Consider the following 27,605-nt stretch of genomic DNA (forward strand, 5'->3'; position numbering starts at 1 on the left):
TGGATCATATATACGTTGAACTGTGATTGATTTGCATCAACTTGGCCTACCATTTTTCCTCGAATTATTATTCAAAATGATCCTCCTAAGCTATTAAAGTAAGAAAAAAAAATTATTTCTTTCAATGAACTCTTATGCTGACGATTTCTGTAAATTACTGAAACTAACAATTGTAGAAAAATAAATATTTTTTAGTATACTTTTCCTTTTTCGGATTAGTCCAGTTATTGGAAAATGATGTTTGCATAATTTAGTCAAATCCAAGAACAATACTGAAGAGACGATTTAACCGGTTCGCACTCTGACGTGGCATGCTCCTATTTGAAGCGTGACCAAAATCACTGATGACGTGGCATACCAACCAAATACATAATTCGCGTCGCATCTCCTTGCGCTCCGCTTCTCCTGAATCCTCTCTCTGTTACGACACTTCGATTCGATATCTGTATCAGGTAAATCTCATTTCTGTTATTGAATTGTCTTAATCTCATGCTAATTCTATTTATCATTAACCTAAATTCTCGAAATTACATGCTTGGATTTATTGTATTATCGTTCTATTAATATATTCGCATAATATTTTAAAAATATGAAGTATTAATTTTGCTTTACCTTTAATTCTGATAGAACTGAGTAATTGATTGGAATGTCTTGAAGCAAGCACTGGGTGAATTATGGATGGTAACAAAGATGAGGCTTTGAGATGCATTCGTATCGCTGAAGAAGCGATTGCGTCCGGTAAAAGACAACGGGCGTTGAAATTTATCAAAATTGCGCAACGGCTGAACGATAATTTGTCTGTTCATGAGGTTTTGGCTGCTTGTGAGAAGCTTGGTGTGGGTGACTCCGAGCCAAATGTGTCTTCTGCTGACGAGAAGCGGTTAGATGATCAAAGGAGTAAGCCTGGTTTGGAGAAACTTGGTGAGGGTTTGAGTGGGGAGAGGAGTTATACGGAAGAACATGTTGAGTTGATTAGGCAGATTAAGAGGAACAAGGACTATTATGCGATTCTTGGTGTGGAGAGAAGTTGTTCGGTTGAGGAGATTAGGAAGGCATATAGGAAACTCTCTTTGAAAGTTCACCCAGATAAGAATAAGGCTCCAGGTTCGGAGGAAGCGTTTAAGAAAGTGTGCAAGGCATTTAAGTGCTTGAGTGATGGTGATTCAAGAAGGCATTATGATCATGTAGGTTTGGTTGATGAATTTGAGCATAACCAGCGGCATAACGTTAGGCCAAGGAGGAGAAGAGCTCAGCATGACTTTTTTGATGATGAATTAGATCCTGATGAGATATTCAGGTCATTCTTTGGTCAACAAGATATGTTTCGAACAACTCGTGTTTATAGAACTAGAGGGATGAGAAGCCAAGAGAGGGAGGAGTTTCATGGAGCTGGACTTAATTTTGTGTTCCTTCTTCAGATATTGCCATTTTTGTTGATATTCTTGCTTGCTTACCTTCCCTATTCTGAGCCAGACTACTCTTTGCATCGGAATTTTAATTATCAGATTCCTAGGACAACTGAAAAGCATGGAATAGAATTTTATGTCAAATCACCATCATCATTTGATGAGAACTTTCCTCATGGTAGTTCTGCTCGTGCTGTTATTGAGGACAATGTGATCAAGGATTACAGAAATTTGCTTTGGCGGTATTGCCATGTAGAGCTCCAGAAGCGTCGTTGGAATAAGAATCTGCCAACACCTCATTGTAATAAACTAGAAAATCTGGACTAGCATGAAGGTAAGATCCTTTGCATATATAATTCTATTGTGTGAACTCAGTGCAATGATGCTGAATATCTCCATAAATCCAAATAGTAGGTGTTCGGTTGGTGTAGGAAGGAGATGCGAAGCAGTACCTGATTTTCCTTCTAGTTTCATACAAAATACGTGTTTTAAAGTTTTTTTGGTGCAACTAACCAATTTTATTAGTTGATACTAGTTTATCTGTTCTCTAAATTTGGAGACTGATGCCACCCTCACCATATTGTAAGGCAATTGGCAAGAGGGAAAACAAGCTTTTGAATTGCCTTACTTTGGCATTTGTTCTCTTGGCAGAAAAACCAGGCTATTTTTGTAATAAGGTTGTTCTTTAGATTCCAAATGAGAAATAAACTAGCAGTTAATGTAGAATGGGGATTTTCTCTTGGCTTTGCTATGAATGGTCACTTGAACTCAATTATATGATGAAGAATGTATGTCGGTCATAGCAAATCTATAACTTACAATGAGGTTGCTTTTGATCCCAAATGAGAACTAACAAATCAATTAGCGTAGAATGGCTGATTTTCTCCTTGCCTTATATGAACAATCTCTTGAAAAGTTGAACTCAGATATATGATGAAGAATGTAGGTAGGTCATAGCTCTCAAAGAGATAGTTACTATTGGGTACATGGTGAAATTTTGGTTACTGCTGTGTGTTGTGTCAATCCTTGGTGTACTGCCTTATTTTCAGCAGGCTTTGGACTGCGTGGGTCTATGTATGTCCTTTTCTTGTTGGCATGATAATACAAACTTATTTTTTAAATTTACTCTTATTGTTTGGATTAACACTTACTGTTTCTTGATTGAACAGAGTAATAAGACTAGAATCTGGGAAATGTTAATTGACCAAATATGAACGATGAGCCTGGATCCAAGGGTAAATGGTTGGTAGATAAGACAAGTTGTGGGGTTGAGTTCCAAAGAGGTGACCCAGGCCTATCAGTTGCTTTTCATTCCCGAAAAGGCTCAAAAGCCACACACTCCTCTGCCAAAGGGGTCCCTTGATGGCTGACTGGTTTTCAACATATGCCAAAGTGGTAATGAGGGTTTTCAAACACCCATTTCATGCCATTACATGTCTATTTGGATAATATGATGATTAGGGTAGTGTGCTGCAGTTTTGTTCACAGCTTCTCTGTTTTATGCCTAGGACGAGGCTGAGAATGTTTAGCAAAAATAATGAGACTGCAACATTTTATTTAGATTGATGGAAGTCTTTTAGATTTTATTGTGGGCCTTTGTTTCCTTCTCATTGAGATTCTGTGTCATATCTCAGTATTGTGATCTTATTAGTACATTAGATTCATTAAGCTCCTTTTATGTATCTTGGCAAACTATATAATCCAAAGATGTTAACCGGTGAAGGATACTATCCTCCAATGAATATTGAAATTTTGTGATCGCTCAATAGCACATTCTTGTTCTTTAAGATCTTTCACCGTAATCAGGGTGGCCGGTAGCACCTTGATTAGGTAATGAGGCATGCAGTTTACTTAAAGTAAGCTTAAATTTGCTTGCAGTTTACTTAAACTAACTTTTGATACAATTATCTGATGGTTATGTATAAACTGCTTATAACTAAACAAAATCCTTTCTCTTAGTTCAGGATGTCTTTCATTTTCATTCAACTTGGCAAAATTTGACACAATCTATTTACTTGACATGAATAAATAGATTTGGGTGGTCAAAGTCAACACGTTTATTAAATAAGTTTGGCTTGGGTCAACACGATTTTTTTTCCTTTCGGTTAGATTTAATTTCTTGACCTATTTGCTTGGTTGATGAAATTATTTTTAAATAGTTAACTAAAGCTAATTGATATTTGTATTTAAATATACTTATGTTTTTAATTCTAAATTAATTTGTAGAATCTTGTCATCAAAATTCAAATATTTGACATGATTTTTTTTTATAGGTAAAGGATGAATATTTATATAGTGTTTCATTTTGTAAAATTCAAAATATATTTAAACTTTCATAGTATAAATGTATTATATTTTGGTAGACACGTATATTTTATAATGTCAATACATAATACTATTTAGATATAAATGAGTGCAATTTGTGTAAAATGGGTGTGCAATGTTTGACCTAAATCGTGTTAAATAGGTATTAAGCGAGCTACTTGTTGTATCATGTTAGATGACACGTTTATCTTATTATTAAATAGGTGTGTTGGATCATCGGATTATTTTTTTGTGTCGGGTTTGGCATTCAGTATTTGGACACAATTATTAAATGGATCGTGTTTGCGTTAGATAAAATTTGATGTAATACGAACACAACCTAATGACTCATTTTGTCAGTTCTAATTTTTATAAAACCTATGATGTTTGTCTATGCAATGGCCGATTACATGATGAGAAATGAGTTTTCAATCAATGATTCCTAACTATATTTAAGTTAGGATAAGTTTAAAAATAAAAAAGTTGAATATATTATAAAATAAAATATACATTACAATGAAATGTTGTATTGCGGTATATATATAAAAAATTTTATTTTTAAAATTTTAACTTATTTATAATTTTAATATGGTGATATCTTGATTGAAAAATTATTTATGAGATTACATAAATACTATGGGGACAACAATTTAAAAATTCATTTCAGATTGTGGCCAATTTGTCACGGGCCCCTAGTTTTTCACGGAAGGACTATAATACCACTTTACGGTTCAGGTTCAACCGCGCTACTGCTTTTTCACCCACACACGCCAGTTACTTTAGACTCTATGCCAGTACTTTGATTTTGAACTTTCAATACTTGACTTGGATGCTGCCCTAACCCTCTTCTAGTCTTCTTTTGACCATGCAAATTTGCCACCACGTCATCAAAATAATGGTTTAAAACATGAAAAGAAACAGAGCTCCACGTGCCCACGTGCCAGTGCAAAGAAATCGAGGTACAATAGACAATAATTATAATACAAATGGCACAAAAAGAATCTCTATAAACGACAAAAAGAAAAGAAGCCGGAAAAGAGAGCCGCACCATTGTTAAACTTAAACGCCGGTCAGCGACGGTGGCTCCGCTGCACATCTAAAAGACGATTATACCCCTAGCACTAGCACGACAAACATTTAGCAACTGAGAAGTCGGGATTCATCAGGGGCAGTTATGTCATTCAATATCAGAAAACTCAGTCTCCATTACGTGAATATATCCCAATACTACAAATAACATTCAACACCTGGGTATTTACGTGAAATTACAGGGAACCCTTCCCTTAAAACCCCCCATGAACTTTCTACGTAGTATCAAAAACTAAATACATCATAAAATGAACACAGAAACATAAAAACCACATTTTAAACCCACAGATCCAAGTGAACAAAACAAAACTAATCACCGGAGTCGTCATCGCCGCCGAAGATCGAAACGCGGTTGTAGAGCAAGAACAAGATCAAAACGAGAAACAGCGCGACGCCGACGGGGGACCCGCTGACCCTGTGAATGGTGTCGGGCTCGCCGGTGAAGAAAATGCTGTTGACGAAGGAGCCGCGATCGGAGGAGAGGAATTGGATCGTGAGGAGCAAGATGATGGGGAGCAAGAGAAGCCCTACCGGACTCAAAAGCTCGGCTATGAACTCAGTTATGGCCTCGCCGGAGTCGCCGATGATGAACGGAACCAGCACCACGATGCCGACGACCACTGCCAGTAACACCCCGTGGGGCGGGCCGCCGTGTGGTCTGTCTTCTATCATTGCTTTTGCTTTGTGAAAGGTTTTGTGTTTTTGCCGTGTGTGTGTGTTTTTGTTGGGAGAAAGTGAGAGTGAAAATGTGAGCTTGGCTTGTTAATAAAAGAAGGGGAAGGGGGGACGCGGCTGTAGAAGAAAATAAAACTATATTTTCTTTTCTTTTTTCTTTTTTTTAGCTACTCTTTTTCTTTTAACCCGCTGTTGGGATAAAAAGTGACTCGGTGTCCGTATTTTATGCATAGAAGAAGAAACTAGAAAGGCTTGGCTTTGGGACTTGGGAGTCTTTCAAATGAAGTTTCGTGTGGTTTTGGTTCATACAGTGTGCACATTTTCTTCATAATTTATTACGGATTACATTTTTTAAATTTGAACATTATTTATTTTTGTTATTGCTGCAAGGTTTGAGACGTTGGACTACTAATAATGTTAGAGAGATTATCAAATTTTTTGTTCTCATTATAGTCAAATAACTCCGATAACGTAATTTTATAATATTACTTTTATTTGTAAATATATATTTTTATTCATATTTATTATAAAAAATAAAAATATATATTTTGTTGTGAATAAAAAATAATAATAATAAGATATTTTTGTCATATTTTTATTTTAATAAATATATTTTATATTTTTAAGAGAAATTATTTAGAAAATGATTAATTTGCCCCACTTTTCCCTTTTTTTTATGTCAATAGATTTTTAGATATTACTAAAACAATGTGGAATAAGTGACATATATTAATTTTAATATAAAAAATCTGTCGATCTTTCCTAATATTATATGTACGGGGCTCTTGGTGTAGTAGGTGTCCTGTCGAATTTTGAATTTTAAATCAACTTTTCAGTAAATTTTAACCGTGGTAGATTTCTGGTTTGAACTATATAGTGTATAAATTTAACTTCTCAGTAAATTTTAAATTGTAAATGTCTATAGATTGCAGTTCATTAAAAAAAGAAAAAAAAATCAAAGTACTTTGGTTCATCGTATATAATACGAAATTGAATACGAAAATTAGAACTAAAAAGTAACTAAAGGAATATGAAAATTAGAAAAAAAAAAGTAATTAAAGGATAGTTATTTATTTCTTTCGATGGTGGAGGCATCAGGCGCGTATAGAAATCTTCCAGGTCATTTCTAGTACGGTGCTTCCCAGTTATTCCTTGGTAGATTGTATTTGCTCTCGAAACTAGAGGTGGCAAAAATATTTGTCCGGTCCGGACCCGGATCGTACTCGGGTGTTGCGGGCCGGGTAATATTCGGCTCGGGTATGAAGCTGGGTCGGTCTTGGGCATCACTTGATAAATTCGGAACCCAGATTTTATTTAAAAAAATTATAAAATATATATTATTTTAAATATTTTATATTTATTTAACTTATTTATTATACATATATAAAGTTTTAAACACTTAAAGTTTATATTTTCATGTCAAATTTTATTGAAATAAATTTAAAACTTATAAAATTACCAAAAAATAAAAAATATATATACATAAAATATTAAAAAATATAAAATCCAGGTACCCGGATTAAAATCCGGCCCGGACCCGGACCCGGACCCGGACCGGTTGCATCCGGGCAGGGTCCGATCATGGCAATACCCGGACCCGGCCCGGGGTTTTGCCATCTCTACTCGAAACACCCCCCGAGGCCCCCCCCCCAAAACTTATACTTGTAATTCAGTTTTGATTCACGTATGATTTCAGAAATGATGCCGTATTATTTCAAAATTTCTAATAATTTATATACAGATGACAGTTTGTGACACGATCCATCAATTTAATATAATCAAATCGTGCTATTATGAAATTCCACATTTTTTATGATGGCAATAGAGGGCTTCCTTCTTCTTTTTTTTTTTTTCAGATTGATATTACAATTAAATTAAAACAATTCATATTATACGAGATAATTATTAATACTTACAATCAAACAATTTATAAGACTAATTAGTCATGACATGCATTTATCATTGGATATACTAATATCAACTAAAATAATTTACATTATACGAGATAATTACTAATATTTACAGTCAAATACTTTATAAGACTAGTTAGCCATGGCATACATTTATCGTTGGATATACTATTATAGACCCTGTTGCGTGACAAAAGACGGGCAGCTTTTGTCAACAAAAGTCATCAAGGATACTTTTGACTTGTAGATATCATGGAGGCATGTGGGAGCGTACTGCCTCCACATTGTTGAGAAAGGGTCAATTATTTTTAGTCACTCATATTTTCATAAATTTAAAAAAAAAACATATGTTTTAAAAATACTCAATCATGCAACATTTACTTTTACCGTTAATTTTAACAGAGTAAGGGTAAAATTGAAAAAAAAAACTAAACTTATTTTTTTCATAAAGCTACATAGATAAAAAAAAAATATTAGATTTATATAATGCTTTATAATTTATAAGAGATCTGCTTCTTTATGTTTACAAATTAACTTGATTCAATAAGATTTTTTATAAATGTTTGATTTAACCAAAAAAAAAGATTTAGATTTTATTTTTTATTTTTTATCTAAAAATTAAAAATAAGTGAGTAAGGGCATAAATGTCATTTTGTAACTAATTGTAGGGTTTTACAAATATTATTTTATAACTAATTTTTAGGGATAGAGACATTATTTTTGTAACTAATTGACTATTCTGTTAAAGTTAATGGCAAAAGTTAACAAAATATCACTTAATCGAATACTTTTAAAATTTATGTCACTTTTTTAAAATTTATCAAAACATATGTCACTTAAAAGGGTCAGCTACAGTGCAACTGTGGTACCGTGTCACAGTTGCACCAACCGTTGGATCCACTCAAATGAATGGGGTCTATTTTAATAAGTGAAAATTCAACGATTGGGTGCAACTGTAGCACGTTACCACAGTTTCACCACAATTTTATCCCACTTAAAAATATAATTAACCCGATGAGAAACGTAAGTAAAGAACAGATTTTACATTTTGCTATCCTAAAGAAAAGCGCTGGAGATGCAAATTGCAGTGCTAGGGCTTGGGGCCAGACTGAACCGATGGTGATGGAATGATTTGATCGCACATAAAAAGATATAGCCATATTGGTCAAAAAAAAAATGGTCATTATTCCATTTTATGAATTATTGTGATGTAATCTTTTACTTTAGAAAGGGGGAGTTTTATAATTTCAGTAATCTGTCGATTCATGATTACTTCAATGCATTTAATAATCACAATACATGCACCATCGCTGACAAGTTTGGATCTAAAACTTGGAATTCACATTTTTATATTTGCTTAGTGACATAATGACATGGTTATACCAACAGTTGTATGGCTTGATTCAATTTAGTATCACAATGCTACTGATAATTGTATCATTCAAATTTTAAATTAAATAATTTTTAAACGATAGGATGAGATCTTAATGAAGTGAAGATATATATATAAAAAGAAAAAAAAACTGACAAATTTGAAATTTATCATAAAATAAACTGGGAATAGCAATGTTCAATGCCCATAGTGTATGCATTATTGACTATCATTATGTTTTAATTGACCTAAAAATTTTTATTAAATATACAATTAATTATATGACGTTAACGTTGTTGCATCGTCGCTATCAAGTAAAAGTCTCATATTTGAAAAGCCCACGTCGAAGTAGCCAAGAAAAAGTCCTCAACACAAGGATGTTACGTGCGTGCGTGTGTGTTTGTATTAGTAGTTTTCTAGATTTTAAAGTTGAAAAAAACTATTAAACCATCGTGTTTAACAGGTTTTAAAATTTAAGGTGTATAAATATAATAATGGTTTATATGTTTTTTTTTAATTTTTTCACATTTTAAAATTCCTGATTGGTGCGTGTGTGTATATTAAAAATTTAAAAAATTATTAATATATACCGACAACAAATAAAAAAGGTAAAACAAAGAGGGGCAGTGGGGCACTAGCATCTTCAAAATGCTCTATTAATTTTATTCTTTAAATATTTATTTGTTTACCTATGTGGTAAAAAAGAGTGTGAAAAAATATATTATTTTCTAAAAGGCACTTCAAATATAAATAGGTTAATATTATTTGAATCAAATAAATATTTTTTCAAAGAAAAATAAATGGTAATTAAAACACTTCTCTCTTTCTCTCCAATACAAAGTAATGAAAATAAATTGAAGAGTGAGAAAGTAACTTTACAAAATTGAAGAGAGATGATCATTTCTTATTTGAATAATGTTAATTGGGGTGTTTTTTGGAATATTAAATGCTTATACGACTTTTTAAATGAGTAATAAAATCTTATTTAAAGAGTTTTTTAGAAATATTCTAATATAATATACTGAAAATTTGATATTTGTAACGAAAAAAAAAGTACATGCAATAAAAAATTGGAAACAGCTCTTTGGTTCACAGAGTTGTTCCACTGCAGTCCAACTTTTCAATAATCAGTAGCACAGTCATATCGATACAGTGATGGATTTTTAACCTTTCAGATGAATCACCCACATTAATTTCAAACTTTTCTAATCAATAATCAGACAAATATTTGTCTTTTACAAAGATCCATTGACACGAATTATTTGAATGAAATGCATGCATCCAAAGAAAATAAGGGCAAAGTAGATGATAGATATCGACACAATTTCGAAGCACAACACTTCTTATTTGCATGATACATACTGACACAAACCTGACACCAAATTCTTGGCGGAGCCATCACGAGTGAACTTAAATTTTACAGGAGTTTATTATTGATGAATCAATCGTCATCATCATCAATCAGCCACCATAATCACACATTGCATAAGCACATGTGTTCTTCCCAGGACACTCTTCAAAACAAGAGCCACAATGCCGAGGATCATTCTGAACATCAACACACTTTCCGTCACAACAAACAAGCCCGTAACCACAAGCCTTGCCACAACCCCCGCAGTTATCTGAATCTTTCAACGTATCTTTACAGAACCGTCGAAAGCAACACGTGTCGCCACCCCAAGGGTTCTTTTCACGATCCGAACAGACATTAGGATCATGAGCACATGATAAAACCCTTTGCCTTCCTCTTAATGCAGCTCGAAAAAAGTTTAAGTGCGTCGGGGCATCCTCAGAATTCTGCAAACCCATTTGCCTAGCAGACGCAATGCTGACTCCATAGGAAGTTTCGATTAATAGAAAGAGAAAGAAAGGCCAAAAGTATTTAGAATGCATGGCAAAATCGACATGGATGGTGCTTGAATTGTGTGGTTGAGTGTAGGAGGAAAAGAATTGATGAAACTTTAGCGGCAGCATTTGATGTTAATGAGAATAAAAATTTGGGGCGGTAAGCATTTTTGTCAAACTTGTGACATGAAGACACTTTACATTACGTAGAGATAAAACCTAATATGGTACAAAGTATTAGTGAGTAGAGGAGTGAAGTAGACATGAATGAATTTGAGTTGGATTTAAACATATACATATATTTTCAATTTTATTTTTCATTAGTCAATGAGAATCTTGTAACTAATCATTTTTATCTATTATGAATGATTACTAACCATTAAGATATATATTATTATTAAAGAAACATGAGGCAGCAAAGGATTGTGATGAGAAAGCATAATAATGGTTTTATGCAAGCAAACAATGGAAGAAAACAAATTAAAGTGCTTTTAAGGTTTTTTTTTTTTTTAAATTATAATTTTGGAAATACTATTTTTGTCACAAGTGCTTCTCTCAAATGCTTTAATGTTTTCCACCTATTTTTCCCAAATAACACTAAAGCACAGGTGAAAAAATAAATTAAAGTGCTTTCGGTGGCAACAGGAGTTTTTCAAAATGATTACACCTTTTAAGCAGCATTTCAATTTATCAATCTCAAGAAATGAACTGTAATTCATTCGTTGAAATATATTCCTTCCTAACTTTAAATTTTCAGTTAATATATCTCTTTCATTGAATTAATGTCATTCCACTTGGAATAAGAAACAAATTATGATATTTGGTAAGTGTAATATTACGTTAATAAACTAATATTTACAATAAAAAAAATTTATGAGAACAAATTAATTATTGTTATTTTTTCTTTTTGGGGTCGCCTCATATTTGGTAGGGACAAAATAATTCTTTTATAGTGCAACTTCGATTTTTTGGACTTACTATAGAATGAATCTACATTAAAAAAAAAAAAAAAAAAGACCTTATCTCACTAATGTACACTCAAAATCGAACGTCTTTTCGCGTGAATGAAAAGGAGCTATCCCTTATGCTAGGTCGGGTTTCAGCAGATCGAATTCCTCGCATACTCTAAAAATTGAGTCGAGGAAGCAAATAGAATCAAGTCGGAATTGGGCTCAAAAGTAAATAAAACCTCTTAAACCCAGACGCAGTGTTAAGAGTGGAGCTTTCTACACCCGTCGAAAATGCTTATAGCACCCCTATCGAATATTATTTCTTTACATATTTTTGCTTTAATTTAAAAAAAAAAATAGAAACCCGTATAGAAAATCGTCACATAAAATTTCACCTTCAAATGAGTATTTCTTTTAATTTTTTTTTATTTACAAAATATACATAAAAATTCTAAAATCTGAAATGATTTTCTCTTTATTATATAGTTTATATCCATAATTCTAAAGTCTAATATTTTTCTCCAAGAAACATATGTTTAATTAAAATCTATACTAATAATCTAAATTATGAAATGGGTCGGCGTAAAAAAAAAATTAAAAGAATGATTTATTATATCTTTAATTGAATTTCCATTCAAAATAAAAATAAATTAATTTAAATTTTAGTTATTTAGGCAATTTCAATAAAAGGGTTTTTATGAGAAATTTTGAGGGGTGTCAAAAGGCCTATTGAAGTCTGAACTCGCAGAAGGACCAATGTACGTTAAAGCTCACCCATCTATGGGCTTGGCCCAATACCATTGGTCCTAACTAGCGGGTGTGCTTAATCAGTACAACTACAATTGCATAATTTTCGCAAAAATTCTTGTCAGCGTCCAAAAGTGAACATGCCAAATAAGGCTGCAATCAAACAATTGATGCCATGCTTAATACGCCATATGATGAACGTTCCTTCTAAAAGAGGACATAGGTGTGGGTCCTGATTATTTGAACATTTCTTCTAAAGAAGGGCGTAGACCTGGGCCCATGTTATACAGGTGATCATTCGTGATTGTCATTTTCCAATCACAAGATTAATAGATGTAATTTGATCATTTACACGTATTAAGATCTTTATTTCTTTTTTTCTGAATATTTGTTTTGTTAGTTGCGTGCGTGTGATGTTGATCCAGCGATGACAAGCGTTTGATCGTTCAATTATGCAATCAGAATCCAATTATGCAATGACAATCGGAACCCGTGACAGACAGGAGTCCATTCCATCTGGATCAAGGGCCCACCCACCCAATGCATCATCAAACGTTTGATCATTCAATTATGCAAATCAGAATCCATTATTTGTTAAAAAGATCTTTATAATACATGTATATGATCTACAGCATAATACATTTGTCATTTATAAAATAGGTTTCAATCTTAGGCTCATTGACCTTTGAGTTATACAGACCATATCTTAGAAGAATTAAAAAGACTTTATATATTTGGATTATCTACAATACATTGTTGCTTGTAAAATGTATTATAAAAATAAAAATACATTGCTCATTGACCTTTGGTCTTTTTTTTTAGGGAAATTTCTAAATTTTTGTTGTTGACACCTCAAATTATATAATATTATAAAAATAAAATTTGAAGGACATCAACCCAAAAAAAAAAAAAAAAATTCGAAACGTTAGCTCCAACTTACCTATAATTTTTAACACTATTTATGAAAGCGATGCATGTATTATTGCGTAAATAAAAGAGAGCATTCTTAATTCTTATTCGTCTTCACGAAAGTGAAGTAATTATCATGACAGGCGACAAATGCTATAATAAATTGGCCTCCATCGTATCAAACAAAAGACACGGGTAATTAATTTAAAGCATCACTAGTACCACCTCTCCATCTAAGGGGCTCAGCCGGAGCCAGACCCACATGCCGCTTCTAAAAATATAAAGACTCCACCTCGGAAACTAACGTAGGGTGAAGCTGAAGCCAAATCTGACTGATTGTTTATGGGATGGTCATGGACTCATGGGTTCTGCTCTTCTCATGAAGCCATTTCTGACAAGTCAATTTGCACCTTGTAAGTACAGAGCTCGAGGCAACGAAAGATATGAATAGAACTCAAATGTATGCAAGATGTTAAAACTACTTACTTACAAACTTCCAAAGCATTATTCTGGAAATGGCAGTAACTTCTATAACATGCCGTCACCACATTTTCTTCTCCATCTGAAGAGGGAATTATAACTCTGGCTGCCCAATTTTATAACTATATTCAATGTTAAATAAAAAGGTTCTTATGATTAACCTTTTTATTTTTTTTAAAATACACACTTTTAAGTTCTTCATGTGTATTAGTGGAGTTGATTTAAGAGGTTCCATGATTTTGAAAATTTTGTCAAGAGCTATATAGCTACTTGTTTCGCAAATAATAGAGAGCAAAAAATAGCAAAGAGTAAATGACTCACAATTCACAAACAAACAAAGGCTTAGAAGGGATATGATAGAGAGACCACGTGAAGATGAATGCAGCATTGCTTGTTTTATTATTTACCTCTCTTTCCTTCCCCAAACAGAAGCAACGGTCAACATTTTGTCTGTAGCTTCAATGGAAGAAATAGAGGGACAATCATCTTTGGAATTTGGCTGGAACAGTCACGGGAACTTGGTTTTGGTACAAGTACTTACATATTATCATTCTCTCTCTCTCTCTCTCTTATCTGCTATATAGCATTTAATACTTTTCTTCTTGCTTATGTACCACCAATATGTCTATCAATTCAATGGCTTCCATTTCTTCTTCATCAAGCTTCCATCATGACCATGAGAAACCACCGGGCCTCGAGATCATTCGGGCACTTGTAGTTTCAATCAATGAGTTCATTCTTGAATTCATTACACACGTTGAAAGGTGGCACGCTTTAAAATTGAGATGTGCCTCCAAGCTGAACATGAAAAGGAAGGAGTTCTTTGAATTCTCTGAGCACTCGATTTTATCAAATCTTTACTGGGGTATAGATAGCATCGAAGCTGCAATTCAAGCGGAATGGCCTGAAGAGAAAGCTCGTAGGTTATGTAACTCTGAGAGACTGCTTCAGGCACCGGCGTTGCTTGATGAGCAAGAAGTCACATCTGGAATCCCGAATTGTTATTTGGTTTCCTGCGCTTACTTTTATCTGTCTGTGATTAAGAAGCTACAAGAGGATGAGTTGCAAGTGGCGCTGCATTTTCTTCAAGCATTATCGGTTTATCCGAGGCTTATTGGAACAGAATTTGCACCAGAACTTTGTAAGTGTCTTTTTCCTTCACTGGGGTTGCCTAAACTTCAAGCAATGAGTGGAAGGAAGATATTGGAATCCGATGAGACGAATGGTAGTGACGCGATGAGGCTGATCGCAAGGAGATACAAACATTGGCTAATGTATTACCAAGTCCTTCTGCACGAAGAGACTCCTCAGAGGCACTGTGGATACAGAGAGGTTTCGTCTTCTGGTGTGGAAGCTCAATTTCATACGTAAGTTTCCTCTTGGTGCTCATACTAATCCATTGATTGTTTACGGATACCTGCTTAATTATTTTTTTTTTTTGAGGCTGTGAGTGATCCTGCAAGCTGTAATAAGAATTAGTGTGTATGTGTATGAACAGGCATGAGATACGCGGCAGGTCTGAATCTTCCAGTTCAATTGAACATGTACCAAAATTGCAAACTTCTAGTAATGTATGTATGCCTTTGACTTGATTTTGTGGCAAAGAATCTTATATTAACACATTAGATTAAACAATCCTTGCCTCTAGAAATTGATTTTCTCGTATGATGCCATAGAAATTAATGCTGTATGCAAAGGTGCATCCACTTGATCCTCAAGAAGATGTAACTAATGACACAACAGTCGGAACAAAGGCATGCCGAAAAATTCCAGAAATTCAAGAATATGGTAAAGATATAAAAAATTTGGATGAAGTACCGAGGTTGCAACGTCGTACTGCAGGGCTGAGAAAAAAATCAAGCACCAAATGCCTCTACGATATGCTGCAAGAGTCTGAGTCGGACAGGTCAACTACAGTTGGTTCATGCTCTACTGAAATTGAGGAAGAAAGTGACTCTGAGGTAATTGTCCAAAAGACCATTTGCTAAGGATTTGGTAATTTAGAATATGATTACAATGTTCATGCCTTTTTCTTGTACTTTCAGGCAAACATGGGGATTGTTAAAAGTTTAATAGCAAACGAAGGAACAAGTGCAGTTGATCGACGGCCAGAAAATTTTGATCAGTTAAGTTCATAATCAGTCGTATACCATTTGTATGAATATCTAACTCTACAATGTCCATACTAATATTTAAATTTTACTGATTCCTTCAATGGTAACGACCTACGCAGAAAGCTGCAGGCTTATTGCTCGTCATCAGGGTCGGAATCCGCAAAAATTTCTTTCCTGCGAGCTCCCAAACGTCCAATGTATAAAGAATCAAATGGAACAAACAGCAATAGGAATTTTTCTAGAAGATTTTTAAGTTCTAGCGGGCATTTCAACTTATCCATTCTGGAACTCAGGGACAAGATATCAAATGGTTCTTGCCATGTAGAGGGCAAGATATCAAAACAGCATAAAGTCCAGCCCTCTGATTGCGTGCTATCTTCATCTCTGCAGAGTTGTAGGTTTACCGAAATGGACTTCCGAGGAAGCTCTGAAGGAAAAAAGAACAACTCATCTGGCAGGAAGAAATTCAATGAAGAATGTTTAAACGGGGAAAAGGATGCGAAGAGTGAATTGTTAGAAATAATTGAGAAAGCAATTTCAAGCTTGTGTTTCTCAGGAGATTTAAGGAAATGCAACAAAGATTATGTTGTAGAAGTCACAACCCTTTATAAGATGCTGAATAGTAAAACAGGAGTGAAATATGATATGTTGCAGGATGTGATTTTGGAACAACTGCTAACAGCCATTTCAGCTTCCAAAGAGGAAACAGTGATAAGAGCGTCGGTTTCTATATTAACAACTATCATTTTGGCAAATGAATCAGTCATAGAAGACATTAAGAAGAAGGGTTTAAGGCTAAGTGATTTGGCAACTGCTTTAAAAAGAAATGTGCCCGAGGCAGCTATTCTTATTTACTTGATAAAGCCATCTCCTACAGAAATTAAGACCTTAGAGCTCTTACCGACATTGGTGGAGGTTATATGCACTTCAAAATTGTACAAAGGGAAGCTTGAATCAGTTCGGCTGACACCACCTGCTGCATCACTGATGATTATCGAAGTACTCGTAACTGCATTTGATTATGCTACAAATAACATGCATTTGGCTGCAATAAATTCTCCGCGAGTCCTCTGTGGCCTCCTAGATGTTGCAAGACATCAAAATCTGGAAGAACTAATCTCTTTGGCCACAATTCTTGTAAAATGCATACAGTTCGATGGACAATGCAGAAAATATTTGTCTGAATTCACTGCTGTTGCTCCACTGGCCTGCCTTCTACAGAGTGGTGAGAAGCGCGCCATTATGATAGCACTTGAATTCTTTCATGAGATCCTTCGCATACCAAGGTATGAGAATAGTAACTACAATTTAAGGTAGATCTAACATGCATTCAATCTAGTTGTAAGGACACTGGACTTGAACATTATGAGGGCCTTCTTAGGTTTAATCATCATTTTCTCCAGATCATCAGCCATAGACCTATTGCAACGGATACACAAAGAAGGAAACATTAATATTTTGCACATATTAAAGCTTTCTCTTCAACAACTGCAATCCGATTACCAACTTTTGGCAGCAAATTTGTTGCTTCAGTTAGACACACTGGTAAGTTTCTTGATTATGGTAGCCTATAATATCCCACAGGTTACTTCATTAAAAGCTTAATTTGAAATGTGTATATAAACTGAATAAAACTACATACCAAATACTAGAGAATGCTTCAACTGACATAAAATAGGCAATGACTATATGCAGGAAAATACAACTGGTAAAAGTGTGTTCACAGAAGAGGCAATGCAGGTAATCCTCAAAGCAGTAGCATCTGAAGAAAGCTCGACGATGCAGCTATTATCTTCATTCATTCTATCAAACATTGGTGGAACATTTTCTTGGACAGGAGAGCCATACACAGTAGCTTGGCTTGTGAAGAAGGCCGGTTTAAACTCATCGTGGCTACAGAACATGATAAGAAACTTTGACTGGTTGGATCAAAGCCTGCAGGTAAGATGCTAAAAGAAACTAATGTTAGCATTGATTTATCGTTTACATGTGATTGTAGAATGAAGACATTCATTTTGTAGGATAGAGGAGTAGACTCATGGAGCAGCAAGATTGCAAAGAGCATTATTGAAATTGGGAAGCCCATCTATTATGCTCTCGAGAAGGGACTGAAGAGTAAGACAAAGAGTGTGTGTCGGGACTCTCTCACCACAATTGCATGGCTTAGTTTTGAAGTTTCAAAAAGTCCAAATAGTGTAAGACATTCTGCATGCCAAATCTTACTCGATGGAGTTGAACAATTTTTGCATCCTGGATTGGAGCTTGAAGAAAGACTCTTAGCTTGTCTGTGCATCTACAACTATGCTTCTGGCAAAGGTAATGCCATTACTGTGAAAGAATTGTTACACAATCACAAGTAACATAATAGCTAAGCGTGCTATCTGATTAAGCCATATTCTGATGCATTTTCTTGGTGTAGGAATGCAAAAGCTTATTCGTTCATCAGAAGGAGTGCGAGAATCACTGCGACGCCTTTCGAATGTAACCTGGATGGCGGAGGAATTACATAAAGCAGCTGACTATTACCTGCCCAACATATCGGTTAGTACAATAGAAAATTGATAATGGTGTTTAAGTTCATGTGAGAGCATACTGTGTGTATTTAAGAGCCTTAAACGTCTTGATGTGAAATTATTACTGTGACAAAGTTCGTTCACTTTCTAAACCATATCCTTACAATGGTAAGAGCAGCGTATTTCTTGCGTCCACACTCAAATTCTGGAGGCAAGTCACAAATGCAGTGGAGCTGTGACTGCTCTGATCTACTATAAAGGACTGCTTTGCAGTGGGTTCTCTGATGGTTCAATAAAGGTATACAAATATTCATTTAGTCACGCCACAACTTAAGCATTATTAAACAAAATTTCATCCAACATTGTTGTATTATTGGAAAAACAAAATTATGATGTGTTTGTCACTACACAGATGTGGGACATCAAGAAGCAATCAGCCGTGCTTGTATGGGGCGTTAAGGAGCACAGAAAGGCAGTGACAAGTTTCTCTTTGTTTGAACCAGGAGAGAGTCTCTTAAGTGGGTCTGCTGATAAAACCATCGGGGTATGTAGAATGTTAGATTTTTTGTTTGTAGAAACTAATTTCTTTGGTTCACATATGTTGGCAGCAGAAGAATCTTAACCATCTGCTTTGAAATTGATCTTCCTTTTGCAGGTTTGGCAAATGGTCCAAAGGAAATTAGAGCTCATTGAAGTTATAGCAACTAAAGAGCCCATCCGAAAGTTGGACACATATGGCAAAACGATATTTGCAAGCACACAAGGCCACAGAATGAAAGTAATGTTAAGAAGCAATGATGATAACACTGGCCTGGTTCTTTGAGAATTTTGGTGAAGTAATATAACTTGAGTTGTTTCCATCTCCAGGTTATTGATTCATCCAGAACCTTGAAAGATATCTACAGAAGCAAAGGCATTAAGTCCATGAGTGTTGTTCAAGGAAAGATTTATATTGGTTGCATGGACTCAAGTATACAGGTTTGGTCTTAAACACTTGCTTTGCAGAAAATCTAACATCAACAATTAAGACTATGTACATTACATATACTGAAGCATAAACCATTGCAGGAGTTAGCAGTGTCAAATAATGTGGAGCGAGAGATTAAAGCACCATTTAAAAGTTGGAGGCTGCAATCTAAACCTATCAATTCACTTGTTGTGTACAAAGATTGGCTGTATAGTGCAAGTTCGAGTGTAGAAGGATCAAATATTAAGGTATGTGAACTTTTTATGAACTATATACGAACTCTAAATGTATATACTGCATAAGAACCTCCCACTGATAAAAAGAAACATCACAGGAATGGAGAAGACACAGAAAGCCTCAAATATCAATAGCTCCTGAAAAAGGAACGACTATACAAGCAATGGCGGTAGTGGAAGACTTCATATACTTGAATTACAACTCTTCTGCAAGCTCCCTTCAGGTATTTAGGACAAATTTGTAACAGCAATGCTTCTGCTTAATTTTGGAAGCACGACAACTAAAGTGCCCAGTAAACACTTATACTTGGCAGCTAATATTAACAATTACCCATACACTTATACTATTAACATATCAGTTCCAGTCTTCCAGACATCCACTTAATCAAAATTTTTCACCCCAAAACTATCATTTTAAGAGTTTAAGGTGTAGAATTTGAATTGACAAGTGATGGCACTTTTTTTAACTCCGGATGTATACTGTTTAATTAGATTTGGTTGAGAGGAACACAACAGAAAGTAGGAAGAATATCGGCAGGAAGCAAGATAACAAGTCTCCTCACTGCCAATGACATTGTCTTGTGCGGTACAGAGACAGGACTAATCAAGGTTTGTTCATTTAATTCTTCTCCCACTATAATTTAATTTATTTAATTTTGCTCTAATTCCATGATCCTGATCAACAACAGGGCTGGATCCCACTTTAGCAAGAAAGTGGCATATATTGTCAATGGAGTTCTGTTTAGGCAGCTATTGCCAGGATAAAAGAAGCATTGGGACGGTTATGCAAAACATCAAGGCACCAAGTGTCTTATATGTATTATATATATTGTGGAATTCAAATAGCAATGCAACTGATGAAAGACTGTTACTGTGTATGATAGTGTATAATACCATCATAGTTTTGAATCATATTTGGTCTTATTAGCATTTCAACTCGGTATTATATTCCTTATCTCTGCTTCATGAGGCATAAAAGAGCAATGAATCCATTATATGATTGTGGGAGTCGTGATGGAAATTGAAGAATAGAATTATTACTTCAAAATTGGGATATTCAGTTATGTTATTCGTAACGCAATATGAACTAACATCGCAAGCAAATTGAGCCTTTTAACATATACTATACTTCCAATTTATTATAAACCTTGCTTATATTTATTAATCTATAATTATTTACGGCGTGTTTTAGAATTTGAGATTCATTGCCACTTGGGTCATTGGTCCGGTGGTAAAACAAATTTTAAGCCTTCAATAATAATAATAATTTAATTTGTATTTGTAAATTAATGGTGACTTAGCTTCACCCTTTGGCACCAAGATATTGGTGCAAGTTGTAAACTTTTAATATTTGAAGTATCAATATAAATAACTTATAAACAGCTAATATGAATATAAAGTGTTAGTCTTCAATATTTTGATAGAGTGATTTTTAAATAATTTTATTTAATTACTCAAGTTATAAATTTTGTGATGACAAGAGATAAAAAGATAATTTAGATTTTACCCACCTCTATTTTTTTTTTAAAATTACAAAGTATTTTTTTTTTTTAAACAATTCGGTAATTTTGTCTCACTGTTTGTAAAGCGGTACCGGATCCAGACCATCCCACACTCACTTTACTAGCTAAAGCCTATGCAAAGAAACGAAGTCGTATTATTAAAACCACAAATTCTCGCAAAACAAATTAGCGAAACAATTTGACCCGGAGGCGGTTCGCGCTCTCTCTGTCTGTCCGTCTTTCTCGCTGTATCTGTTCCAGTTTTCGTCTAAAGCCCTAGCTAGCGGTTGCTAGAAGTCGAAGAAGAAGAAGAAGAAGCGAATATGCCCGGACCAGCAATGGATTTAGAGCCGGTAGAGCCACAATCACTAAAGAAGCTAAGTCTCAAATCCCAAAAGCGAGCTCTCGATCTCTTTAGCCCTACTCACGGCCGCTTACCTCCTCCCGATCCTGAAAGGTCACCACCGTTCTGTTCTATACCCTAAATTTTTCTTCTTTGCTGTCATTCTTTTACATTTCCCGTTTTCGTTTTCCTAAAACGCAGTTCAAACTTACCGTTTTTCTTTTTTGTTCATGCAGTAAAAAAATTCGCATAAGCCATAAGGTTAGTCTAATTTATATATTGGTTGTGCTTATATAATGAGAAATTTGAGTATAGTTTTCAAATATTTAGTTCGTTTTCCTTTTTTGCTTGTTCCGGTAATTTTTTTGGCAATGTGATTGTATTGTGGCTTATGTATTGGATTTTGACTGAATTTATAGCTAAATCTTGAGTATGGAGGTATTAAAAGTACCAATGAACCTAGGCGTCAAGTTAATTCGACTACAATAGCTCATCGGAATCAACCATCTGGATCTTCAGATGTCCTTGCTCTTCCAGGTTTTGTTAATATGAAATTGATGCTTCAGAATTTAGAGTTGTTAATTCTGCGTTTTTTAGTGTGATAAAGAAATGTTATCTATTATGATTTCAATGTGCCTTGAATCCTTGCTTAGAATATTGCACTTACTATGTTTTAGGGCCAGAAGGCTCTAGGGATGCACAGAAAGCAGGTGCTCAAAATGCTTTGGTTGTTGGTCCATCTGCGCAGCCTAAGGGACTGTGAGTATTCTCTTCTGTTTCAATGCTTTTACTTCTTAACAAAGCAGTCTCTTATGTGTGTTTATCTTATCCTGTCACTGCTGAGTATATTTGTGCCTTTGGTTTAATCAATATCATGTTTCTGGCAGAAATAATGTTGGTCCTTCAGGCAAAAGCAGTGCCATTGTATCTACTTCTGCATCATCTGAAAGGTTTTCATTTTCTCCTTTGTTGTGCTTTCTTTCATTCTGCTATAATGATATATGAGTAACTGAAACCATGCACTGCTTGACATATCTCTTACTATTTTGAGTATTGGTGCTACCTTGGATAATCGGGCCATTCTCAACTTTAAACATACTTTCTTTTCTTTCTTCTTTTCCATAGGAATCTTTCAACTTCTGCAATAATGGAACGAATCCCGAGCAAGTGGCCACGTCCTGAATGGCATGCTCCATGGAAGTGCTACAGAGTAAGACACGGTTTATTCTTTTGTTACTTTGTGCACATGCAAGTTTTTTGGTTTAATTGGTTTCTTTTCTGATGATAATCGTTGTTGTAAAACTTTAGAATGACACCTTCATCTGCACTAAAATTGAAAGGTAGTGTATGATGGTTAATGGAGCCAAATCATATTTAACTGTTTCTTTTCTGATGATAATCTTTGTTGTAAAATTTTTAGTAAAATATGCATTTATCTAGGCGTGCTCATGGAACCTTCATCTGCTTTAAATTGAAAGGTAGTGTATGATGTTTAACGGAGCCAAATCATAGTTCTTATCGAACTTCAGACCAAGGCCTAGCTCCAGTGGGTAGTGGGCAGCCTTACCAAGACTTAGGTCTCGGGTTGGAGTCTCATGTAGTGTGCGTGTGTGTTTAATGTGGGGAGGGGAAGAAAAAAGTTTTGATCGGACTTTGGCTACCTTTAAGTTTTGACTCTGAGCTTTCCATTCATATAAATTTTAGTTAGATGGTTTCCCTACACGCTTAAAAGTTCATTCAGTTATTTTTTTGTCTGCTCTACTTATTCTATTACCAATCTGAAACTGGGAAATTTGAGCCTTATAGTTGCATGATATATTTTTTTTTGACACATTCAATTTTCTGTTTCTTTAATCCCATTCCATTATTGGAAATCTAGAAGGGCACTATTGTAATGGTGTTAACGGTCATTGAATAAATTTGATGAAGAGAAAAAATGAATATCATGTCTATTCATTTGTGGCTAAGATTTAAGGGAGAAAACATGGGATTTCATTTGTTTTTGTTTAGTATGTTCATTTTCTTATCCCTGCTAATGAATTTGGCTTATCACCTGACAGGTCTGCATAGGCGGATTTTTCATCTTTCCCTAATGGTTTTAAATTTGACACTAGCCTTTGTCTGGTTTATTTGTGTCTGGGTGTGCATGCATACATGTTCCTGTGTGTTTCTAATTTATCAATCATTTGCCAACAGACTTTATTTGATATTTGCTTAAATTGATTTTGCTTTGTAGGTCATTAGTGGCCATTTGGGATGGGTAAGATCTGTTGCATTTGATCATAGCAATACATGGTTTTGCACTGGCTCTGCAGATCGTACAATTAAGGTTTGAGCTTTAATCTTCATTTTCATGTCTGATTTCTGAACTATTTTCCTGTTAGCTTCTATGTGTTTCTTTGGTTATGTGTTGTTTAGATATTTGGCTTGTTTGTGCTATATTTAACTTATCTCAATGTTGCGATTGCTATTTGATTTCTTTTCACTTTTCTGTTCTTTTCACACCATAAACTCTGATAATTATCATAAATCTTTTTCTAATCCTCTGTTAGTGGATAAAAATGCGGATGAAATTCACCTGTTAAGCAGGCTTGATTTTCGTTGCATATGAGAATGGATAAATTATTGCAGCCATTCTTTTTGAAAATCAGAAAAACTGTGAATGGTTTGAACTTGACATTGTAATAATTGCTTCATCTTAGGACATCCAGCTTGACTGTTTCCATTTATATATTTGTTTTCTTGATCAGATATGGGATGTAGCAAAAGGAACACTAAAGTTGACACTAACAGGTCATATTGAACAAGTACGAGGTTAGTTTCTGGAAATTTTTACCAGTCATAAATTGCTTTTAGCTAATACTTTCTGAATTATGAACAAAATTCTGAGGTCATTTTTTTTCTTTCATTTGCAGGTCTTGCTGTTAGCAGCAAACATACTTATATGTTCTCTGCCGGTGATGATAAACAAGTTAAATGCTGGGATCTTGAACAAAATAAGGTCAGAACTTCAAATACTCCTGTTAAATTAATTTTTTGAGCCATTTTACAAGTGATTTTAGTGTTGAAATTTTTAATCTGCTTTACAGGTTATCCGGTCTTATCATGGCCACCTAAGTGGTGTTTACTGCTTGGGTCTTCATCCCACCATTGACATATTGCTTACAGGGGGTCGTGATTCTGTTTGCCGGGTATAAATTTTATCATTGTTTTATGACATTTTTATTGTGAGTGCAGTTCGTTGCTCGCTGAATGGAGTATGTAGTTTTGCTGAATGTGGTATAGAAAAATGGTTGTAATCTTTTGATGTTATAACACTTTTTCAGGTCTGGGATATTCGTACAAAAATGCAAATCTTTGCATTGGCTGGGCATGATAATACAGTTTGCTCAGTTTTCACTCGACCTACGGTATGAACATTTTTTGTGTTCAGGTGTTGGAAAAAATTGTCTTAGATGATTCTGGTGTTTATTTATGTATTCTCATTGCTGCTTGTTTTGTTTCGTTTCCTAGTTGGGGTTTCCTATTTGTTTGTTTGCTTAGACCCTGAGACTTGACGTTTTCAGGAGTATGCATGCACATGCTAGAGATTGTGAAGTTGCAGATTAAGTATAACTGAAACATTCTGCTTTATATAACAAATGTGATGGAAAGATTCTCAATTATGCCATGGTTGTAGCAAAACATAGGAATGTTAATTGGTCTTTAAAGTGAAATGACTCTTTGTGGATGACATGATTGTATTGTGCCTTTCATATTCAAAGGGAGAACATAGGGTGCTCTTATTACGTAATCTAATCTATTTATGACCATTAATAATATTTTTTTAGTTAAACTATAGTGTGTTTCTTTCATTTCCAGGATCCACAAGTTGTTACTGGCTCCCACGACTCAACCATTAAGTTTTGGGATCTTAGATATGGTAGCTACTTATTTATTCATTTTGTTATTAGTTTTCCTCTTTTTTGCATAAGAAAATTAACATTTCAAATCCTTTTTTCTTGTAGGGAAAACGATGTTAACTCTCACACACCATAAGAAATCTGTGCGAGCAATGGCTTTGCATCCTACAGAGTATGTTCTCGGACATGTTATCAGTTACCTTTATGAAGCTAGAGAGCCGTGATTGATTGTATCGTACTTAAACTACGTATGATGTCTTTAAATTTTCTTTAATATGTTCTGTTATTCCAGGGATTGCTTTGCTTCTGCATCAGCTGAAAATATTAAGAAATTCAACCTTCCAAAGGGAGAGTTTCTACACAACATGCTGTAAGTTCTAAGTTCTCAAACAACCTATATTTTCAATATGTACTGTAGATGAGATTTGCTTTCCTTCGCTGCATATATACTCTTGGTTTGTTCTTTTTTTAACTTTCCCTCCTTTACTTTCTCTTCTGTTTGGTACTTCTATAGTGAGATTCTGACTGATAACTGTAGTCTAAAAATTCAGAGAAGTAAACGTTTGAGTTAATAATTTCTAGTTAGTAATCTTCTTGGCTATATACTCTGATAAATGTCTAGAACAGTGTTTGTTTTTATATTCCTTGGGAAATGTAATCCTTAAAACTTACACTCAGATTACTCATCTGTCTTAGTATTGCTTTGAGACTGTGCTTTGAGTTTATTGTTTTTAATTAATGCACTTGGAATATCATGATGATGCATTATCCAGAGACCTCCTAATGTATGTTTATTGTATATCATAGAATTGTCTTAGTTTCTTTATCAGTTCCTAACTCTACGTTCGTTTGAGCAGCTCACAGCAGAAAACTATCATTAACTCCATGGCTGTCAATGAGGAGGGTGTCTTAGCTACAGGAGGTTTGTACTTGCTACACTTTTGATATGCTTCTCATTTGATTCTATAAAAGTCAGAATTCAATTGTGATGATATCAGGCCTGACGTTGTGGCATGTATGTGTATGTTCTAATTGGTTGCTTGTATGTAATTGAAGGTGACAATGGGAGTCTGTGGTTCTGGGATTGGAAAAGTGGTCACAATTTCCAGCAAGCCCAAACAATTGTACAGCCTGGTATATACAGAACCCAATTTTATTTATTCATTCATTTACAATTATTCTTTTTATTGCTGTAAGGCTGCTGTTGAAAATGGGGAAAATTTCTAATGTCGAATGATTATCTGTTTCAGGTTCATTGGACAGTGAAGCGGGTATATATGCTCTCTCCTATGATGTAACTGGTTCAAGACTTGTTACATGTGAAGCTGACAAGACAATCAAAATGTGGAGAGAAGATGAAACTGCCACCCCGGAAACTCATCCCCTCAACTTTAAGCCTCCAAAAGATATCCGGCGATTCTAGTCTCATCCTACCCATAGTCTTGCTTTGATTTTGTCATGTATCATATTGTCTCATAGTGTTCAATAACATGTAAAATTAATTTAGCTATATGATGCGGTTGGGCCACTTCAATAACAAATGATTACGTTCTTGCCCCGGTTAGGATGAGAGTTCAAAGATAAAAAGATGAAAAATCTTGCCTGCCTCGTGAAAATGGGCTGCTCTTTGAGTTGTTTTGGCTTATTAGAGATCATGTGAAAATTATTAAAATATTTGCTGCTGCCCCCGTAATCGCTTGAAAGCAGAAACTTTTATCTTAAGCATCTTTTAGTCTCTGCAGGTTCATAGTGCTTAAACTACTAATGTTTCGAAAGCAAGCAAAAATTCTCATTGTCCATAAATCCACTGGCAATCAAACCTTTGCTTCCGAGACAATACAGCAGGTGGGTTTGCAACCGACGCCCTAGTATTAGTGCACTCATTGGCTCTAGTCGCAGTATCATTGCCACCCTTGACGGTTGAAATATTGTGATCTTTTACCTACTTTCTCTTCCCTCCATTTTCGCCGATTTCGGTCTTTAGTGTAGACAGTGCGGTCTTCGCAACAATTAAAGTCTATGTACGTTGAAGGTATTACCTTTGCTACCTTCTTACAGTCAGTCAATTGGGAGCTTTAAGATCTTGAGATGAAGGTGAGAATCAATTTATATAGATAAATATGAAGTAATGCTAATACATGAACACTTCCATACGGATTCAATATCTCTATCTCGTACCATTAATCATACTTTAACAAACTTTTGTCAAAAAAATGCTCATATATTATATTAGGGTAAGGCGTGAGACTATTTGAACCCACTAATTTCCTCTCTACACCTTTTTTTTTCAAGTTAACAATTTTATTATTAAAATACTTTTTGATGAAATTACTTAATTAAT

The 27,605-nt window shown here is 34.7% G+C and overlaps 5 protein-coding genes and 1 long non-coding RNA gene across 7 annotated transcripts; 3 read left to right on the forward strand and 3 right to left on the reverse strand.

Annotated features, from left to right (window-relative positions):
- Positions 1–285: 285 nt before the first annotated feature.
- LOC102612711 (chaperone protein dnaJ 49) lies at positions 286–3,172 on the forward strand. Of its 2 annotated transcripts, none has more exons than XM_006489002.4 (3): positions 286–452; positions 658–1,740; positions 2,576–3,172. In XM_006489002.4, the coding sequence occupies exon 2, from the start codon at positions 675–677 to the stop codon at positions 1,731–1,733; it is 1,059 nt and encodes a 352-aa protein (XP_006489065.1). In that variant the 5' UTR covers positions 286–452; positions 658–674; the 3' UTR covers positions 1,734–1,740; positions 2,576–3,172. The 2 variants fall into 2 exon arrangements, with proteins under 2 accessions (XP_006489065.1, XP_006489064.1); XM_006489001.4 differs by having other exon boundaries at positions 289–452; positions 628–1,740.
- Positions 3,173–4,897: 1,725 nt separating this feature from the next.
- Positions 4,898–5,572, reverse strand: LOC102612411 (uncharacterized). The gene has a single exon (XM_006489000.4). The coding sequence runs from the start codon at positions 5,469–5,471 to the stop codon at positions 5,109–5,111; it is 363 nt and encodes a 120-aa protein (XP_006489063.1). The 5' UTR covers positions 5,472–5,572; the 3' UTR covers positions 4,898–5,108.
- Positions 5,573–10,217: 4,645 nt separating this feature from the next.
- On the reverse strand, positions 10,218–10,565 carry LOC107178389 (protein GRIM REAPER-like). The gene has a single exon (XM_015533517.1). It carries the CDS (start codon positions 10,563–10,565, stop codon positions 10,218–10,220), a length of 348 nt encoding a protein of 115 aa, XP_015389003.1.
- A 2,658-nt stretch (positions 10,566–13,223) lies between these two features.
- LOC127901533 (uncharacterized) lies at positions 13,224–13,882 on the reverse strand. The gene is made up of 2 exons (XR_008053768.1): positions 13,694–13,882; positions 13,224–13,598 (listed from the first exon to the last, which is right to left on the reverse strand). It is a non-coding gene; the product is annotated as an uncharacterized LOC127901533 (long non-coding RNA).
- Positions 13,883–14,107: 225 nt separating this feature from the next.
- Positions 14,108–20,453, forward strand: LOC102611723 (putative E3 ubiquitin-protein ligase LIN-1). Its single transcript, XM_025102516.2, has 17 exons — positions 14,108–15,054; positions 15,186–15,258; positions 15,364–15,648; positions 15,733–15,812; positions 15,921–17,087; positions 17,205–17,346; positions 17,497–17,742; positions 17,823–18,117; positions 18,221–18,342; positions 18,493–18,612; positions 18,727–18,858; positions 18,970–19,092; positions 19,182–19,292; positions 19,383–19,529; positions 19,616–19,741; positions 20,010–20,126; positions 20,207–20,453. Exons 1-17 carry the CDS (start codon positions 14,309–14,311, stop codon positions 20,222–20,224), a joined length of 4,050 nt encoding a protein of 1,349 aa, XP_024958284.1. The 5' UTR covers positions 14,108–14,308; the 3' UTR covers positions 20,225–20,453.
- Positions 20,454–21,175: 722 nt separating this feature from the next.
- Positions 21,176–26,986, forward strand: LOC102611423 (protein pleiotropic regulatory locus 1). Its single transcript, XM_006488996.4, has 17 exons — positions 21,176–21,476; positions 21,599–21,623; positions 21,782–21,899; positions 22,040–22,121; positions 22,250–22,312; positions 22,488–22,572; positions 23,599–23,691; positions 24,113–24,176; positions 24,278–24,363; positions 24,452–24,553; positions 24,689–24,772; positions 25,224–25,284; positions 25,370–25,436; positions 25,557–25,634; positions 26,122–26,186; positions 26,321–26,398; positions 26,515–26,986. Exons 1-17 carry the CDS (start codon positions 21,343–21,345, stop codon positions 26,685–26,687), a joined length of 1,458 nt encoding a protein of 485 aa, XP_006489059.1. The 5' UTR covers positions 21,176–21,342; the 3' UTR covers positions 26,688–26,986.
- The last annotated feature ends 619 nt before the right edge of the window (positions 26,987–27,605 follow it).

The sequence above is a fragment of the Citrus sinensis genome, chromosome 1, assembly GCF_022201045.2.
Source record: "Citrus sinensis cultivar Valencia sweet orange chromosome 1, DVS_A1.0, whole genome shotgun sequence".
Classification (NCBI taxonomy): domain Eukaryota; kingdom Viridiplantae; phylum Streptophyta; class Magnoliopsida; order Sapindales; family Rutaceae; genus Citrus; species Citrus sinensis.